The 18,193-nt window shown below is 43.2% G+C and overlaps 2 protein-coding genes across 2 annotated transcripts in view; both read right to left on the bottom strand.

Annotated features, from left to right (window-relative positions):
* The window catches only part of LOC310796917 (dynein, cytoplasmic 1, intermediate chain 2a-like), a 12,459-nt gene extending 8,484 nt beyond the window's left edge, over window positions 1-3,975 (bottom strand). Inside the window, exons 1-5 of the mRNA XM_083659166.1 lie at window positions 3,879-3,975; window positions 2,376-2,484; window positions 2,124-2,253; window positions 741-876; window positions 175-234 (exon numbers count right to left, since the gene is read on the bottom strand). Coding sequence (XP_083515292.1) covers window positions 175-234; window positions 741-876; window positions 2,124-2,253; window positions 2,376-2,483 — 434 coding nt within the window. The 5' untranslated portion in view covers window position 2,484; window positions 3,879-3,975. The remainder of the gene's footprint in view (window positions 1-174; window positions 235-740; window positions 877-2,123; window positions 2,254-2,375; window positions 2,485-3,878) is intronic.
* Window positions 3,976-4,378: 403 nt separating this feature from the next.
* On the bottom strand, window positions 4,379-13,708 carry LOC310797339 (uncharacterized protein; the record flags this gene model as incomplete). The annotated part of the gene is made up of 4 exons (XM_083659708.1): window positions 4,379-6,840; window positions 9,722-9,867; window positions 10,184-10,614; window positions 12,089-13,708. The coding sequence occupies 4 exons, from the start codon at window positions 13,706-13,708 to the stop codon at window positions 5,201-5,203; spliced, it is 3,837 nt and encodes a 1,278-aa protein (XP_083515834.1). The 3' UTR covers window positions 4,379-5,200.
* Window positions 13,709-18,193: the final 4,485 nt, after the last annotated feature.

Raw genomic sequence — 18,193 nt, 5'->3', positions numbered from 1 at the left:
GTCACGCACTATAGTAACAATTGCACACATACAGACACATTTTATGAAATCACAACCAGCTGCCACAAACGGATCAAACTAAACGGACACAAAAACACAACACAACAATTGAATGGTTTCCTGGCGCTAAAAGTTGGAAGACGAGCTAGAGAGAGGAGAGGAGAGGAGCAGTACCCCATCAGTTCAGAGTCGGAGAGTTGTAGAGTGGAGGGGTCAGGGTCCCAATGCAATGTCCTTATACAGCCAAACCACCAGATGGTGTTAGTCAGAGAGACAGAGGCAGACACAGGTTGACCGTATGGGAGAAGAACAGTGAGAGAACGAAAGAAGTGAGGGGACAGAGCAAGACAGGGGCAAAAAGGTGAGGTAAAAGATGAGGCAAACGGCAAAAAGAGAGAGAAAGACAGGGGAGAGAAGACAATAGAAAGAGCGTTAATTGAGAAATAGCAGCGTGCCGGTGACAAGGCAAAGAGGAGACAGGTCACAATTCATCTCAAGTATAATTCACTTGTTAACCCAGTGATACCTGATGCAGCATTTGCGTGTATATCCCTCATTTGTGTGTGTATCCCTTTAAGACCGCGAACCACGTTAAAGGGATACACACACAAATGCTGCATCAGGTATCAATGGGTTAATACACACACTTGGCATGCAGGTACAGTTTTAAGAGTTACTCTAAACAAAGCCATTTTCTCTCTCTCTCACTCACACACACACACACACACACACACACACACCTGGGTCCTGTGTTTCCATCGCCAGAATCTTGGCTGCCCGCATCGCTTCCCACTGATTTGTTGGAGGGAGACATGGGGGCGGGGACTAAGTAGTGAAACAGACACGTATCTTCTGTTAACACCCTAAGGGGCTGAGCTGTCAGTGCCAGTGTGCGTGTGAGCATGTGTGTGTGCCAGCGAGCGAGTGAGTGAGTGGAGGAGTGAGTGAGCGGAGGAGTGAGTGAGTGAGTGAGTGAATAAGGAGTGAGTGAGTGAGTGAGGGGAGGGGTGAGGGAGTGAGTGAGTGAATAAGGAGTGAGTGAGTGAGTGAGTGAGGGGAGGGGTGAGGGAGTGAGTGAGTGGAGGAGTGAGGGAGTGAGTGGAGGAGTGAGTGGAGGGGTGAGGGAGTGAGTTTGCATGCAGTGAGGAGGTCAAAAACACACAAGGGAAGAAAGACATGGGGGAGAGAAGAGAGAATGAAAATAAATGGCAGGCAGATTTAGGCGTCATGCAAATAAAAAAAGGTCATGTAAAAGGCTTAGGATCTGTGAGAGGGTGAGGGATCTGTGAGAGGGGGGTGGGGGGGGGGGGGGGGGTGCAGGCAGTGACTGAAACCCAGGCACTGGTTAGAAGATCTTTTTTTTACACTGCAATCAATAAAGGAAAACCCTAAAATGATTCAAGACAAGTAGAGCTGCAACGATTAATCGATTAGTTGTCAAATATTTCTTTCTTCAATATTTTATTTGTCCGTTTTTCAGAACACAAAGAAACAAAAACAAACTCAGACACAGGAAAAGAAAAGAAAGAAAAGGCATACATATATTACCGACATTCCAATATTACAGCGTAGTGCTACCAGCCGCGTAAGATGCTTATGTGCTTGTAAGAGATGTTGTGCATGGGATCCCACGCAAGGGGTCCATGAGAAGTCAGCTGGGCCAGTCTTTGTCGCTTTTTACCTCGTCAAAGTAGGCCAGAAACGGGTCCCAGATAGTTGAGAATCTTTGAAGTGAGTTGGCCCTCAGGAACCTCAGTCTCTCCATTCGTAGAACTGAGACCACATCCCTCAACTATTAAATGAATCGCCAACTATTTTACTAATCGATGAATCAGTTTGAGTAATTTTTGCAACCAAAAAATAATAATCAAAATTCTCTGATTCCAGCTTCTTAAATGTGAATATGTTCCGGTTTCTTTAGTCCTCTATGACAGTCAACCGAATACCTTTGGGTTTGGGAAACACTGATTAACATTTGCCCCCATTTTCTGACATTTTATCGACCAAACAACTAATCGATTCATCAAGGAAATAATCGACGGATTAATGAACAATGAAGATAATCGTTAGTTGTAGACAAGCAGGGGTAAATGAAAGCCAGAGGCACGCGTGTGTGCCGTTACCATGGGAGATGTCGGAGGTGATGCCAACACTCTGCAGCAGAGCCTCTGCTTCTCTCCTCTTCCTCTCCAGGTCAGAGTCTTCATGGCCAGAGGAAGCCCCGCCCCCCTCCACCGCACGCTTAGTCTCTCCCTAAAGAAGTTAAATAAAAGCCGTGAGTATGAATGAGAAGATTCGGGGGGTTTTTCTTGGGTGAGAAATGGAAAAGTAGATACGCGATCATTATCAAGTTATCATTTCCGGTGTTTACTCACATCCTTCCTTTTCTTCTCCTCCTCTTTTCTCTTCTTCTCCTCTCGGATCTGGGCGATCCGTTGTTTCTTCCTCTCCAGCTCGGCTTTCAGCTCGCTCTTGTCGGACATGCTGCGGGAGGAAGGTTGTGGAGGGAGGGAAGACAGACAGAAACAGAAAAGGACTGGCTGTCTGAATGACTGAATAGGAGGGAATAGTCATTCTATGCTTTCTGTCATAACCTGAAAAACTCTGCTGTCTTATAATATGATTATTATACTACTGTCCCATTATATATTATACTACTTCACAACCAACACAAATAATAAATGCCCATTGCCAATTCAAAAAGTAGCTTCATGTTATTTGGAAATGGCACTAATCAGTAGCCTTACTACAACTCCATATATACGGTATATTTATGTAGTTTGGTAGTAGACTTCAGACAGGCAGCTTATCAGGCACTATAGCCCTGGGCCTGTCACATTGGAAGCCATGGTTGGAAACATGTGAACACCGAACACAAGACAGTAGTTGACAACAATGTCCTCATTATTTGTCTCTTCCATAATGCCATGGCTACTGTAACTATTAAACAGTGCATTTTTCCAGAGTTATTCAGACTAGGGCCAGGCATAATGTCAAGCAATTCAGGTCATATAGAATTTCTCAATAGATTACTTTATATGAGTCTGTAATGATGTATGCAAAATAAGTATACACAAGAGCAACTGGTAAAAAATCGATGTCCTGATCCTATTACATTTCTGTTGTGTATGTTCATGGACAGGCCATAATATAACATGCTCAACAAAGTCTCCATAAACGAGAAATGTGCAGACACGCTATTTCAACTGTGCCGAGCTGTTTCTGACTCTCATGCGGTTACATGCTGCCACTCCGACGTGCTGCCACTCCGACGTTCTGCCACTCCGAAATATCGGCACTCAGAAAGGGATCATGTCTATGTTCCCCGGGTTCTATATTCCCCATTTTCCCACGCCAAACCTAACCTCCCCCCATGCCTAAACCTAACCTCCCCCAGACCCTAACCCAAAACCTAACCTCTCCCACCCCCACGCCTAAACCTAAGGTCGGCATTGCGGCTTCTAAGGTGAACGACCGCCAGTCCGAATAATGGAAGTTAACGTTCGGAGTGGCAGGGCTTCGGAAAGGCAGACAGTTACCCTCTCATGCCTATTCGCCTGCAGTGTCCATTTCTTCATTAACGTGCTAAATAGTGGCTGCTTCATTCTACGCAGCATTTCTGCAGCCAGGTCAAGGGTTCTTCTACGATATCAATCATATAGTTATCAATCATATAGTATATGATTGATATCGTTAATCGGATTATCGAATACACACAGCAGCTAGCTGGATTAGCATGCTAATCTCCATGGCAGCAGGCCTAGACAGCAGGAACATCTGAGCTCAAACAGCATCGCGAACAAACAGACGAGCTTCTCCGCGTTATACTTTCCAAGCACGTTCAAAAGCAACATAGCTGAGAGAATACATTCAAATACCTGATGTCAGATGTGAACTGTGAAGCCAGATAACAGAAGCCAGTTTATATGTTCAATTTGGACAGAAGTGATAGTGCTAAACTGGCGATGATGCTGGAGGCTGGACGTGACAGCAAAGAACTTTTATGGAAAGAAATGACAGCTCCATATTGCCCCATTGCAACATCGGCGCCCAGCAGCCTCCGCCATTTTTTATTTTTGGAAGCGTGACAGCGCCAAAAGAACCTCGCACAGGCTCGCAGTGGTCAGCTGCGGTAGCGCTGGCCCCTATAATCAGCCTCTCACAGTAACTCGCTTTCCTTCCATGCTCTTTGGTGACAGTTTCGACCTTCTTCTTCGGTGGATTTATCAGCGGTGGTAAACAACGTATATTTGCATTTTTGCCGCCACCTACCGGACTGGAGGAGTGTGACACAGAGGTTCTTCAAATTGTTTTCACAACTTTATTGTAGCAAGTATACATACAAACAGTCAAAGACAATATATGCACACATTGTGAATACAACTTCAACACAATTTCACAAACATAGAAAAACACGCCAGGGGGGAGGGTTATAAGGTTGACCAAAAAAAAGAGTAGGAACAAGTTAAATGAATATCTTGCAAAAGCTTGAAGTAGTTGAACGCTTTAACAGCTTTTTTATTTGTACATTCAGATATCGTTGACATGTATTGTTTGATATAGGCAGTCAGCTATGGAAAGTTTGGCTTTTTGCTTAAGAATCTGGATCTGTGAATGTAAAATGTTGTCAAAATAATAAGCAAATTAACCGAGTAAAACTGTGAGCAGAGATTCCTGCCATATTCAACAAATCCAAACAATAAATTTTTCCAAAGTAAAGAAGTGAGGATAAATGTGATCAGCAATAAATGGTGACAATTTACTCCATAGTTGTTTTGTGTGCGGGCAAGACCAGAATAAATGAACCAGTGTCTCTCTAGGGTCCCCACAAAAGATGCAACTTACATCAACGTCTTTCTTAACTTTAACCAAGCACCCCCCCCCCCCCCATAATAAAACTAAATCACTTTGTCTACGTCACATGAACATGAGCCATAACACCACACACTTTGCCAAGAAGAAGAAAGGTAAAGAGACAAGTTACATCAGTAGTTACTGGTCTTCTCTCAGTGGAGAGCCCTATTGAAAGAACAAATTAGTCTTTAATGTGCTAGGCAAGTCTGAAAAGTGTTTTTGTTGTTGTTCTATCAAATAAAATTAAACATTAATGGCTAATTAGTTACCCGAAAAAACAACAACAACATAATGTGTAATTGTCTTAACTGACAATGAATCCTCCTGAGGAAAATGAATGTTTATTCTAAACTGTGTGATTGACAGGAGAGATGATCAGAGGGGTGGAGTTTTTACCACCATTATTAGGATTGGGACTGAAGTATGGGTAGAGTTTCTCAGTGAAGCTGCAGCCAGTAAAGGAGTAGATAGGAGCTGCAGCATCTACATCATAAAAAGAGACTAGACCCTCCTCATAATCCACAAACACCCCCACCTTCTGAGGCTTCGTCTTCAGAGAGAGGAGGACAGAAGGGCCAGCAAGAGCTTTGTACTCATTTCCATTCCTCATCCATACAGTCCAGTAGCCATCCTGAGGACTCAGTGTGATGTTTCTCTTCCTGTTGATGGATCCTCTGGCCACTCCTACATCCCAGGCACTCTTCCCTTCAACCTGAACCTCGTAGTAAAACTTCCCTGAAGAGAAGCTCTGCTTTGCTAAGACAGAGGGACAAGAAGAAAATCTCTCTGGGTTGTCTGGGAGTTTCTTCATTACATCACCATCATGTACTTGTTTCCCATCATCAGACAGGATGAGGCGGGGATTTGCTGTATCAGGATCCAGAGTCACATCCACTGCAAACTGCTGGACCCTCTTCAGCTCAACATCAAGCAGCTTCTCCATCTCTTTACCGAGAGTCTCCTCCAGCTGAGCCACAGCTCTCCTCACAGCCCCCTCATATGATGAGTGGATATGGACCTCTATCCAGTCCTTGGTGTGTGGAGGAGTGTTCAGGGATGGGAAGCTTTGGATGAGGTGAATGTGGTCTTCAGTGTGTGAGAGCTGCTCCATCTCAGCGGTTCTCTTCATCAGCTCAGAGATCTCCTGTTCCAGCTCTTTGATGAAGCCTTCAGCCTGCTTCTCTGTTGTTTTCTGCTTCTCTTCAATCGTCTCAATGAGCTCAGCCTGGCCTCTCTCCACAGACTGCCTCAGAGCAGTGAAGACCTGCACACTGTCTGCTATCTCTCTGTCTGCATCTTCCTTACTGAGCTCCACTGAGTGTTTGATCTCCTGAATCTTCAGTCGTCTCTCCTGGATCTTCTGCTGAATTTCAGCCTCCGTCTTCTCCAGCTCAGTCTTCTTTTCTTCATATCCTTCTTCCAGAGGAACAATGTCATGTGACTTGTGGTCTAAAACAGTGCAGAGCGCACACACACACATCTGGTCAGTCTTGCAGAACAGCTCCAGTGGTTTCTCATGCTCTTTACACATCCTGCCTTCCAGGTTCTCCACAGGATCGATCAGCTTGTGTTTTTTCAGACTTTTGATTGTCTGATGAGGTTCCAGGTGAGTCTCACAGTAGGAGGTCAGACACACCAGGCAGGACTTCAGGGCCTTCTCTTTGGTCCCAGTGCAGACGTCACAGGGAACTTCTCCTGATTTGGCACTTTGTTGGTCTGAGCAGCTGCTGGCTTTCATCTGAGCTGACTTTCTGAAATGAGCAGCCATCTCAGATATGAAAGTATTGATCCGCAGCATAGGTCTTGTATTGAAAAGCTCTTGACACATGGGACACTGGCACTGGACACTAACATCCCAGTGCTGTGTGATGCAGTTCTTGCAGAAGTTGTGTCCACATGGTATGGCGACTGGATCAGTGAACACATCCAGACAGATGGAGCACAGAAACTGCTCTTCAGACTGGAGACAGCTGGCAGCAGACATATCTAGACACAAGACATGAAGGGAAAGTGTGAAATAACAACATTTATTACATAATTTTTGAATGATAAAATTTAAATTTATGTTGGATTACAAAATGGCAAAAAAAAAGGACTACACTCGCGTTTTATGCACTTTTAAAGTGTCAACGAGGAGGAGAGCTAAGGCGTGTCCAATAATTTAAAAAGCTTTCATTGGCATGTCTATAGAGACACTGTTGGGTTAATGACAATGAACTTAGCTTCTTACAAGTTCAACACTCGATTATTGCGCTGCTTTCTACTGACTTTCTAAATATACAAACAGCCCTAGGAGACAACCTACCTCGGGTCGCACTATTTTATCTGACAATGGTTCATTCACCAAAAGTGCATCTCAATGTATTGACTTCATTATACCATAATTAAACTCTCCTATATTGAGGACACAACTGATGTCTTGAATAAAATCTCTGGCCTCAGTAATCTCTATTCACACTTCTTGGTAGCCTATATGCTAATATCTCTATCATAAGGTCATGTCTGCTTTGAGACATGTCCTGCTCGGGTTGTTGCTGTACTGTCTTTAACTGACTGGATCATTCACAATAATATAATTATCTTTAAGGACCAAATTACTAACAAAAGACTGGTGTTCTTGTGGGCTCAAGTTTTTCTCCTAACTATAAGTGACTGTTTTTCTGTTTTAAATTGTCTTAACTCATTCTCTGCCAAAGACGTACCCGGACGTACTTTTAACAATGGCGTTCTGTGCCAAAGACGTACTCGGACGTACTTTCATGTTTTGGCTGTTTACATTACACCAGACACTTTCCCAGCCTGTGACATTGTTTCAAGTCAAACTGATAAAAGGAACCCGCTAGTTTAGTATTTATGGGTGGAGCCTGTGGTCGAAACAGAGTCCGACCCAGAGTTCTCGGATCATGGCGACGATGGCGAGGAAGACGCCGGCGTTTTTGTTGTTGCTCCACGACGGAGCGCCAGGGCGACGAAGGCTCCCCTTCACAGCGTTCTGATCCGTCTGACACAGATGAATCGGAGGAGGAGAAATGGGTGCCACTTGGAGAGAGCGATGACGATTGTAAAAAGTAGCCTATTTTTTGTATCGCGTTTGAGATGAAATGATCACACACAGCCGTCTGTGTCACATAAACATTTCAAAGTTTACAGCACTAACGTAGCTATTGTGTGATCTTCTGTGCTAACGTTAGTTATGAGAGGTAACGTGACAGCAGGTAACGTTACAGCACTCGTTATTCCTGTGTGTGTGTGTGTGTGTGTGTGTGTGTGTGTGTGTGTGTGTGTGTGTGTGTGTGTGTGTGTGTGAGAGAGAGAGAGAGAGAGAGAGAGTGTGTGAGTGTGACCACATAAGGGTTCGTTCCATTTGTTTATGCTTTTATCAAGCTAAGCTAAAAATCCACATGGCAACTGTAAAAGTAAATTATTTATTTGATTTTGTGCACATATTTATCATACTTTGATATTTTGTGTTTTCAGACTCTGAGTCGATGGAGGCGCAGTCCAGTCCTAGTCCCAGTCCTGTGTGTAGTCCTACACCACCTATTTCGGAAAGACCATGTCTCGAAATAGGTTCCAACTTATTCTGAGGTTCTTCCATTTTACTGACAATACTGTAGCAAGGAGGCTGCGGCCAAGCCTCATCTGTCAAGAAACCCCAGGGGCCAGACTCTCTCTCTCTCTCTCTCTCTGTAGCCGCTCACTGGGCGGGATGGACCGACACAGCTCCCTCAAATACATTCTCTTATTTTTTATTTATTTATTTGGGAAAACAAATACTGTATATGTCTGATGTGTCACTGAGGCAAAAAATAAAAGGCTCAAAAGAGAGTTCTGCTTGAAACGGTGTCCTTCACTAAAAACCTCTTTTTCTCATATTTCTCTCCCAAGGAGGGCATTTTTAGTGAAAACAAGCTAACTTCCACTGCTTGTAACTAAACAAGGAAACATGGGAGAGTTTCAGTTTTATACAAGGGGTAAGAAGAGAGTCTCTGCTTTATTGTGAGATATGTTGTGTAATTTTATTCCTAGCACAGAATATTCTGTGGGTCCTGGAAGATCAGGAAATATGCTCAAAATCCTGGCACTGGGAGCACACAGACCGAAATGACCCTGGCAGAGAATGAGTTAATAATCTTTTTTTATCAGTGTCTTACTACATTGATGATATTTTCTTGATATCATATTCAATGGAAACTCAACTAATGGACTTTCATAAACAATTAAATTCTAAAAATTACATTAGATTGTCAATTGACTATCCCCACCCAGGCACAGATTGTACTACTATTACTGACTTTACTATACAGATAGATGAGAATGGTTGCTTGCTGACACGTCAATTTTTTTAGGAAAAAATCATTTCATATTGCTTATCTCCGTATATTTTGACCAGTTTCAGAGGCTCCATGTGTGCCTTACTGATTCCTGCTGATCTCTGGGTCAGCCAGATGGGGGCGGTATTGTTTGTTTTCAAACCAAACGCAGGATTTTGATTTTAGATCTCGCAGAGAATCCAGCTTGCTTGCAAGGTTATGAGGCCTCACCTGTCAGCTGATGGCCTCATTGGCCTGATGAAGACCACGGCTGGTCATCATGTATCGCCGTGCTGATAAAGGCTTTGATATATTAGGCACTCCTAGCTCTCCTCTCTTTCACTTTAAGAGTGCCTGAAAGCAAGTCTCTTTTTGGACGTCTTTTTTCTGCTAAAAGCGAAAATCGTAGATTACACTTCAGTGAAATCTTATCAGTTTAACGACACAGACTGAATTCCATTCCATTATCTGGATCTGCCTACACAGTTCCAGTTTGTGTTCTTTCTTGCTCTCTGTTTAAACACAGACAGTAAATATGATCTGCTGTCACTTACCGCTAGTTTTCTTTTCTTTTGAGAGAAACAGAGACACTTTCCTCGACTGCAGCAAGCAGCAATGTTTGTTGTCGCGAGTTACTTTCTCTTTCAATTCCGGAATGTGACGTGGAAATGCTCTCTCCTCCGTTTCCTGTTGCTCCGCCCTTTTTTTTGAGGGGGGGGGGGGGGGGGGTCAAATCAATTTGGTGATTGGTTTTTATTGTTACCACTAGAGACAGAGCTGTAGTAGTACCACTTAATAATTGGCACACAACTTTATTGTGCATTTATTTTTTATGAACACACACACACATACAAACATGACATCATACAGTGTAATTTGTGATTTGGGCAACAATGGCCATACAAATATTGTGTGTTTGCCTGTCCTCTGAAGCAGTCCTGGCTGGATTGATCCTGTACTTAATATTTTAGTCTTTCCCTGCATTGTAGGCTATATTTTTTAAGCTTGATTTTTACTCAGGCTCTGGAGCTGGATCAGCGTAACGGAAGGGGTCATAGAGGTCACGTTTGAAATCATAAGGGTCAAAGTCGGGGGCTTTCTGCTCCACTGGTGCTTCAGCAACATGTTCCTCAGCTGGTGCCACCTCCTCTTTCACCACTTTCTCCTCAACGGGCGCAGTCGGTGCGGCAGTTTCTGTGATGGGGCGGGGAGGGTGGTCGATGAGGCAGTCGGGGTCCCAGTACGGGTCACAGTCGTACTCCATGCCCTTGACAGGAGGTGGAGGGGGGGGTTTGGGTGGGACAGACTTTTTGGGAGCAGGAGGTGGGGGCGGAGGGGAAGGGGGAGGTGCAGCAGCTTTCATCTCCTCCTCTGTCATGGGCCTGCAGGCCGGGTTGTGGCGCGGGTCGCACAGCACCGGGACGGCGCCCGTCGGCAGGTAGACGATCTGAGGCTTGCAGTCAGAGCTTGTCGGCGGGGTTACACAGGAAGATCACCTGGGCGTCGGCCATTCATTTACAAAATGTATTATTGTACAAAAGTGACTCCCTGGACTTCTTATTAATTAAATGTGTTATTATTCTAACCATAAAACCATATGAATCCATAAGACTGAACAGACACATGGATATAGTTTAGAATAGATCAGGGGTTTTCAAAGTATGAGACTGTGGGCCTCCCCCCAGGCAAAGCTTCAATTCCTGGATGCCTATGGGATCATCATGATTGTGTTATTTGATCCCATAGACACTCAACAATTAAAGCCAAGATGGCCTCAGATTGGTGTTTGACATACTTCAGACAACACCAAATACATCAAGGTCTGTCTGAAGGCATTTATTTGTTTCTAACTCTGGGAAAGTGGGGAAAACTGTCAAAATTCCCCCAAACGATTGTATCTCTCAACTATGTCTTTAACCAAATCAGACACATTGAGGATATTCTATGTGATCACCTTTTGATAACTAATGTAATATTGTTTCACTTCACTGAGCGTCCCCTGAAACTGCTTGGAGCCCCCCTGGGGAGGCCCGCCTCCCACTTTGAAAACCCCTGGAATAGATCAACAGCAACTTACTAGGCTTACTAGGCCGGGCTTGTTTTTTTTGGGCCTGATCTAAGCTCTATATTGTACTAGCAAACACTGTAACAGGAAGTAAGCTATGCACAGCCAGTGCACACCAGCACAGCAAAAGTGGCTTGGAGTGGCTGTCCACCCTGCCCTGCTGGTCACTTGGTGCTGCTGCAGCTTGATTGGTTGTCTTGCTGTCTTTCCATTTGACATTTTGAACTTAGCCCCTCCTCATGTTGCTGTAAATGCTGTCATCCATCGCCAGGTATCCCAGCATGCTTTGGAAGGAGATGACAGATGCATCCAATACTTAATGAATGAATGGACAACTGACTAGTGTCACTGTGGTGTGCATCATGCACCGTTAGAGGGGTGAATAGAGAGGTGTTACAATGAAACTGGAAAATGTGTAGTTTTCACACACTCACTTTAATGATGAAAGAAAAATGGGATATAAAGAAAAATACTGGATTCTTGTTTAACTTTAACCGAACCCCCTACCCCCCCCCACACACACACACAATAATACAACGAAATCACTTTGTCTACATCACATGAACATGAGCCATAACACCACACACTTTGTTAAGAAGTAGAAAGGTAAAGAGACAAGTTTCATCAGTAGTTACTGGTCTTCTCTCAGTGGAGAGCCCTATTGAAAGAACAAATTAATATACAAATGTGCTAGACAAGTCTGCAAAGTGTTTTGGTTGTTGTTCTATAAAATAAAATTAAACATTAGAATGCTTAGTAGTTACCTGAAGGAAAAAAAACTATGTGTGTGTAAATTGTCTTAACTGACAATGAATCCTGAGGAACATGAATGTTTAGTCTAATCTGTGTTATTGACAGGAGAGATGATCAGGGGGGCAGAGTTTTTACCATTACTAGGACCAGGATAGAAGTATGGGTAGAGTTTCTCAGTGAAGCTGCAGCCAGTAAAGGAGTAGATCAGAGCTGCAGCATCTACGTCGTAAAAGGAAACCAGACCCTCCTCATAATCCACAAACACCCCCACCTTCTGAGGCTTCGTCTTCAGAGAGAGGAGGACAGGAGGGCGATCATTAGCATGGTACTCATTTCCATTCCTCATGTATATAGTCCAGTAGCCTTTCTCTGGGCTCAGTGTGATTTCTCCCTTCCTGTTGATTGACCCTCTGGCCACTCCTACATCCCAGCCAGTCTTCCCTTCAACCTGGACCTCGTAGTAAAACTTCCCTGAAGAGAAGCTCTGCTTTGCTAAGACACAGGAACAAGAAGAAAATCTCTCTGGGTTGTCTGGGTGTTTCTTCATTACACCACCATCATGTACTTGTTTCCCGTCATGAGACAGGATGAGCCTGGCGTGTGCTGTATCAGGATCCAGAGTCACATCCACTGCAAACTGCTGGATCCTCTTCAGCTCAACAGCATCAAGCAGCTTCTCCATCTCTTTACTGAGTGTCTCCTCCAGCTGAGCCACAGCTCTCCTCACAGCCCCCTCATATGATGAGTGGATATGGACCTCTATCCAGTCCTTGGTGTGTGGAGGAGTGTTCAGGGATGGGAAGCTTTGGAGGAGGTGAATGTGGTCTTCAGTGTGTGAGAGCTGCTCCACCTCAGCGGTTCTCTTCATCAGCTCAGAGAGCTCCTGTTCCATCTCTTTGATGAAGCCTTCAGCCTGTTTCTCAGTTGTTTTCTGCTTCTCTTCAATCGTCTCAATGAGCTCAGCCTGGCCTCTCTCCACAGACTGCCTCAGAGCGGTGAAGACCCGCACACCGTCTGCTATCTCTCTGTCTGCCCTTTCTTTACTGAGCTCCACTGAGTGTTTGATCTCCTGAATCTTCAGTCGTCTCTCCTGGATCTTCTGCTGAATTTCAGCCTCCGTCTTCTCCAGCTCAGCCTTCCTTCCTTCATATTGTTCTTTCAGAGGAACAAAGCGATGTGACTTGTGGTCTGACTCAGTGCAGAACTGACAGACACACATCTGGTCAGTCTTGCAGAACAGCTCCAGCGGTCTCTCATGCTTCTTACACATCCTGCCTTCCAGGTCCTCCACAGGATCCATCAGCTTGTGTCGTTTCAGGCCCCTCACTCTCTGATGAGGCTCCAGGTGAGTCTCACAGTAGGAGGCCTGACACACCAGGCAGGAATTCATGGCCTTCCGTTTGGTCCCTGTGCAGATGTCACAGGGAACTTCTCCTGGTTTGGCACTTTGTTGGTCTGGGCAGCTGCTGGCTTTCATCTGAGCTGACTTTCTGAACTGAGCAGCCATCTCAGATATGAAAGTATTGATCCGCAGCATAGGTCTTGTATTGAAAAGCTCTTGACACATGGGACACTGGCACTGGACACTAACATCCCAGTGCTGTGTGATGCAGTTCTTGCAGAAGTTGTGTCCACATGGTATGGTGACTGGATCAGTGAACACATCCAGACAGATGGAGCACAGAAACTGCTCTTCAGACTGGAGACAGCTGGCAGCAGACATATCTAGACACTGAGACCTGAAGGGAAAGTGTGAAATAATATTTATTACATAATTCTTGAATGACAATACCTTTAAAAGGGAAACTGAAGTTGGATAAAGAAAAAGGGCAAAAAAGGGACTACACTCATGTTTTATGCAGTTTTAAAGTGTCAACGAGGAGGAGAGCTAAGGCGTGTCCAATAATTTGAAAAGCTTTCATTGGCATGTCTATAGACACACTGTTGGGTTAATGACAATGAACTTAGCTTCTTACAAGTTCAACAGCCGATTATTGCTGCTTTCTACTGACTTTTTAAAAATACAGAAACAGCCTAGGACCGTGTTTCACAACTTGTGGGTTGCGACCAGCCGCTTTGAGTGGGTCACGGATGTGTGCATGGAAAAAAGTCCTGGCATCCACGGCGGACATGACTGTTTTTCAGGCCTGTAGCGGACTCAGCTGTAGCTAGAGTGATGATTCTCATATCAGATGGAACTAGAAGACCTAAGGCATCCATTGGTACCAACCATTTCTTGCTAACTTGTCAGGAACGGGACTAAATAACGCTCCAAACTTAGGCAAAAAAAATTGTGAGGCCATTTTCAAAAGGGGTCCAAATCTGAAATTTGCAACTTAGGAGACAACCCACCTCAAGTTGCAATATTTTATCTGACAATGCTTCATTCACCAAAAGTGCATCTCAATATATTGACTTCATTAATGAAACTCTCCTCCTATATTGAGGACACAACTGATGTCTCCATTCACACTCCTTGGTAGCCTATATGCTAATATCTCTATCATAAGTTCATGTCTGCTTTGAGACATGTCCTGCCTTATCGGCTGGATATCAGGTTGTTGCTGTACTGTCTTTAACTGACTGGATCATTCACAATCACATAATTATTTTTAGGGACCAAATTTACTAACAAATGACTGGTGTTCTTGTGGCCTCAAGTTTATCTGCTATCTATAAGTGACTGTTTTTCTGTTTTAAATTGTCTTAATAATCTTTTTTTTAATCACTGTCTTACTAATGATATTTTCTTGATATCATATTCAGTGTGAAATCAACTATTGGACTTTCATAAACAATTAAAAAAATTTTTTTTGAACATTAGATTGAATTGAGTATCCCCAGGCACATATTTCAGTTTGACTTATACTACTCTAAAGATGAGAATGGTTGCTTGCTGACACGTCAACCTTTTTAGGAAGAAATCATTTCATATAATCCTCCTTATCTCCATTTTGACCAGTTTCAGAGGCTCCATGTGTTACAGAGGCATTCCCTTACTGATTCCTGCTGATCTCTGGGTCAGGCTTAACAGAACACATTCAACTCATCAATATGGCCTGAGGCCTCACCTGTCAGCTGATTGCCTGATGAAGACCACGCTGCTCATGTTGGCTTGTTAATGTTGGTTTTAGTCATGCTGATAAAGGCTTTGATATTATTGGGCTCTCCTCTCTTTCACTTTAAGAGTGCCTGAAAGCAAGTGGAGTCTCTTTTTGGACTTATTTTTTCTGCTAAAATCGAAAATCGTAGATTACACTTCAGTGAAATTGTTGGAGCCAATATGGGTGCTTTTTGATTTGGGTTTTTACTTGGGTGTTATTATTATACCACACCACTAGAGGGCAGTAAGATATTGGTGATGGGTTACATCACACACAATCAGGTAACAAATACGCACAGGTGTGTAGGCTCAGTGTGTTTGGAATGCAGAGATGAAATGGTTCTTACCGCAATCACTGGGTGATAGAACAGAATTAACCGAATTAAATGGCACAAAAATATAGAATTAACAATGCACAAATACTAACACTTCGAGAAACTACATTCGGAGACAACAAGACGGAGGAAGCAAGGACACATTTTAGCGTTTCATTCACCACCGTGGCTTTTTGGCAAAGGGCTAATTAGTCACTACAGAAATCTTGTCAGTTTAACGATACAGACTGAATTCCATTCCATTGTCTGGATCGGCCTACACAGTTCCAGTTTGTGTTCTTTCTTGCTCTCTGTTTAAACACAGACAGTAAATATGATCTGCTGTTACTTACCGCTAGTTTTATTTTCTTTTGAGAGAAACAGAGACACTTTTCTCGACTGCAGCAAGCAGCATCGTTGTCGCGAGTTCTCTTTCAATTCCGGAATGTGACGTTGAAATGCTCTCTCCTCCGGCTCCGTTTCCTGTTGCTCCGCCCTTTGGGGGGGGGGGGGGGTTCAAATCAATTTGGTGATTCGTTTTTATTCTTCAAGATTGAAAGAGACTCGCGACACTGATTAGCTCCCAATGTTTTGTTTAATTTTGCATTTTAAAAGACAACGTTTCGAGCCGTTGCAGGCTCTTCGTCAGGTCAGGCAGCAATAATCAAGAGAGGTTCAGGTGTTCCTCATGAAGGATCTGGGTCCCACCTGTGGGTGTGGCCATGATCATGTTTGATGATCAGTGTGGTGGACATCAGGTGTTAAAAGACATGTTTAACCCAGACAAAGTCTGACATTGCTAAGAATATATAGCTAAAGTGAAAAGTAGCAATATAGCAAGTTTGAAAATACACAATAAGGGCCTATTAAGTTTTATTCATGTGGCCTATAAATTCTAAAATTACTTGAGGGTATGTATGGCTACTATGATCTCGTGAGATATATTAACACTCTACCCCCCATAAGGAACGAAACAACAAAGAATAAACAACAACAATACATGATAGTGGAAGAAGATATTAACTCATCCATTTATCAAAAAACAAAGGAACAAACAAAGTTTTTAATAACCTGTCCAAAAGGGAGAGGGAAGCTTTATCAGCTCTTGACAAAGACGAGTCTGTAGTAGTGAAAAGTGCAGACAAGGGAGGTGCCATTGTACTCCAAACCACCACTAATTATGAGAAAGAAGCCTATCGCCAATTGAATGATGTCACTTTCTATAAGAAACTACAGGGTGACCCCACCTCTTGCATCAAAACACACATTCATGGATACTTGGAGGGACTGATGGAAAATAAAGAAATCTCTAAAAAAGAAAAAGATTTCATGAAAATAGAACACCCCAGGATACCAGTATTCTACTCTCTCCCAAAAATTCACAAGGACCCCACTAACCCCAAAGGAAGACCCATAGTGTCTGCAATAGGCTCCATGACCGAGAACATCTCAAAATACATAGATTCTTCTTTACAACCTAGTGTTCCAGGATTACCCTCCTTCATTCTTGACACAACAGACATGATCAAAACACTAAATGGAATAGAAGACAAAGACAGCTTTGACCTAATGGCCACTTTGGACATTGAGAGCCTATACAGCAATGTTCCTCATGAGGGCGCACTGGAGGCCATCAAATGGTACTTGGACCAGAGGAGGTGTCTTACCCACTACACCACCTCCTGCATCACAGGATTAGCAGAGTTGGTCTTGAAGAATAACTACCGGTACATGATGTTTAAATCAGATTTCTTCCTACAGACAAAAGGCTGCAGTATGGGTTCCAAAGGCTCACCATCTATTGCAAATCTATATGTGGGACTATTTGAACACGATTTTGTTCTGAATCCAGCCCAGAATCCATTTTTTCCTCAAATTAAACTGTGGAGGAGATTCATTGATGATGTACTCTGCTTTTGGTCAGGAGATGAGAAGTCTTTTCTAGAATTTCATAAACTTCTAAACTCAAAGAATCAACATCTTAGATTCACAATGGAACATAATCAAAAGGAAATTAACTTTTTGGATATAACCATTAAGAGAGATCATGGAGAAATCTACACAGATATCTACAAGAAACCTACAGCCAAAAACTCTATTGAGAGCAGACAGTTTCCACCCATCTCCACTAAAAAACAGTCTCCCTATAAGCCAATTCCAGCCGGTGAGACGAATATGTAGCTCAGAAGAATCCTACAAGGAGCAGAGCATACAACTAAAGGAGAAATTAAGACATTGTGGATACAAAGAAACTGTTGTAAAAAAAGCAGAGTCAAGTCAAGTCAAGTCAAATTTTATTTATATAGCACCTTTCATACACAAGGCAATTCAAGGTGCTTTACAAAAAAATAATCGAAAAAACAAGCAGCAAAGCAATGCACATATAAAAAAAAAACACACATAAAAAACACAGCCGACAGTTTTAGTTAAAATATATACTCAAATTAACAAACATGAAACATTATTTCGGTTTTAAATAAGTTACAAGGCACTCTTCAGTATTATTATTACATGTACAGTCCATTTGTTGGAAATGTACAGGAATCTTTTTTTTTTAAATTACAGGCCGAGAGAGGCAGTAGTTTAGTAGCAGTTAAAAGCAAGAGTAAACATAAAGGTCTTTAGCTTGGATTTAAAAATAGGCAGAGTAGGGGCAGATCTAATGTGTTCAGGGAGTTTGTTCCAGTTATGAGAGGCATAGTGGGAGAACGCGGCTTCACCATGTTTTGATTTGGTCCTCGGGACAATTAGTAGACCAGTGCCTGAAGATCTCAGGGATCTGGATGGTTCA

This window comes from Poromitra crassiceps, assembly GCF_964638095.1.
Source record: "Poromitra crassiceps genome assembly, chromosome: 23".
In the NCBI taxonomy this organism is placed as follows: Eukaryota; Metazoa; Chordata; class Actinopteri; order Beryciformes; family Melamphaidae; genus Poromitra; species Poromitra crassiceps.
Note: the sequence above shows the minus strand (reverse complement) of the source record. Positions and strands in the feature narration are given on the sequence as shown.